General features: G+C 61.6%; 1 protein-coding gene across 1 annotated transcript in view; it reads right to left on the minus strand.

Annotated features, from left to right (window-relative positions):
- The window catches only part of LOC102973523 (protegrin-5-like), a 28,923-nt gene extending 28,128 nt beyond the window's left edge, over nucleotides 1-795 (minus strand). Inside the window, exon 1 of the mRNA XM_055080000.1 lies at nucleotides 593-795. Coding sequence (XP_054935975.1) covers nucleotides 593-790 — 198 coding nt within the window. The 5' untranslated portion in view covers nucleotides 791-795. The remainder of the gene's footprint in view (nucleotides 1-592) is intronic.

Below are 795 nucleotides of genomic sequence, written 5' to 3' on the forward strand. Positions count from 1 at the left end.
CCTTCTCTGATCTGTCTCCCTGCCCCCACCTAGACGGCAGCCTCTCCAGCCCCTCTTGTGTGCCTGGCCCCTGGCTTGGTGCTGGGTGCACAGGGGAAGGGGACAGAGCCCACTCCTGGCCTCGTGGGCACACAGAGAACAGGAGCAGACCTCACACCAGCTCTGTTGAGACCACCTGCACCTCTGAGGGGCTGAAGGAAGTCAGGGGCCGCCTGCAGGGAGAGGCCTCATCACTGTAACCGCCAGGCTGAGCAGAGCCCTCTGTGGTAGGGAGACAATGAGGAGCAGATAGGACTAAAACCAGGAAGTCACATCACAGAGCCAAGGACCCCGCCTACATCCTTGGAGGTCCCAGAAGGCCCGTAAGCATGAACAGGGTGTACAGGGCACCTGTTTCCACAATAGAGATGCTAAGGCAGAAAGCCTCATGCTGGGAGGGGACCCAGCTCTGGGAAGGTTTCCTGGAAGAGGTGGGAGCCCACCTAGAGGGAGAAGTGCCTTCCTGACAGGAGGGACAGCCTGAGCAGAGGGGGTGACAGTGTGGCCAAGACTAGTGGGAGACACCCGCCTCCCCAGGCCCCTCCTGACTCACGGTCTTGGGAGGCAGGTCCAGCTCCAGGAGGCGGTAGAGATTAGCTTCTGAGGACCGCTCGTTGAGGCGATCCACAGCATGAAGCACAGCTTCCCTGTAGCTGAGGGTCTGGGTGCTGGCCGAGGGCACCACTAGTCCCAGCAGCAGTAGCCACAGTGACCACCGCCCCAGGGCGAGCCTGGCCCTCTGAGTCTCCATGGTCC

This window comes from Physeter macrocephalus, chromosome 18, assembly GCF_002837175.3.
Source record: "Physeter macrocephalus isolate SW-GA chromosome 18, ASM283717v5, whole genome shotgun sequence".
NCBI classification, from domain to species: Eukaryota; Metazoa; Chordata; class Mammalia; order Artiodactyla; family Physeteridae; genus Physeter; species Physeter macrocephalus.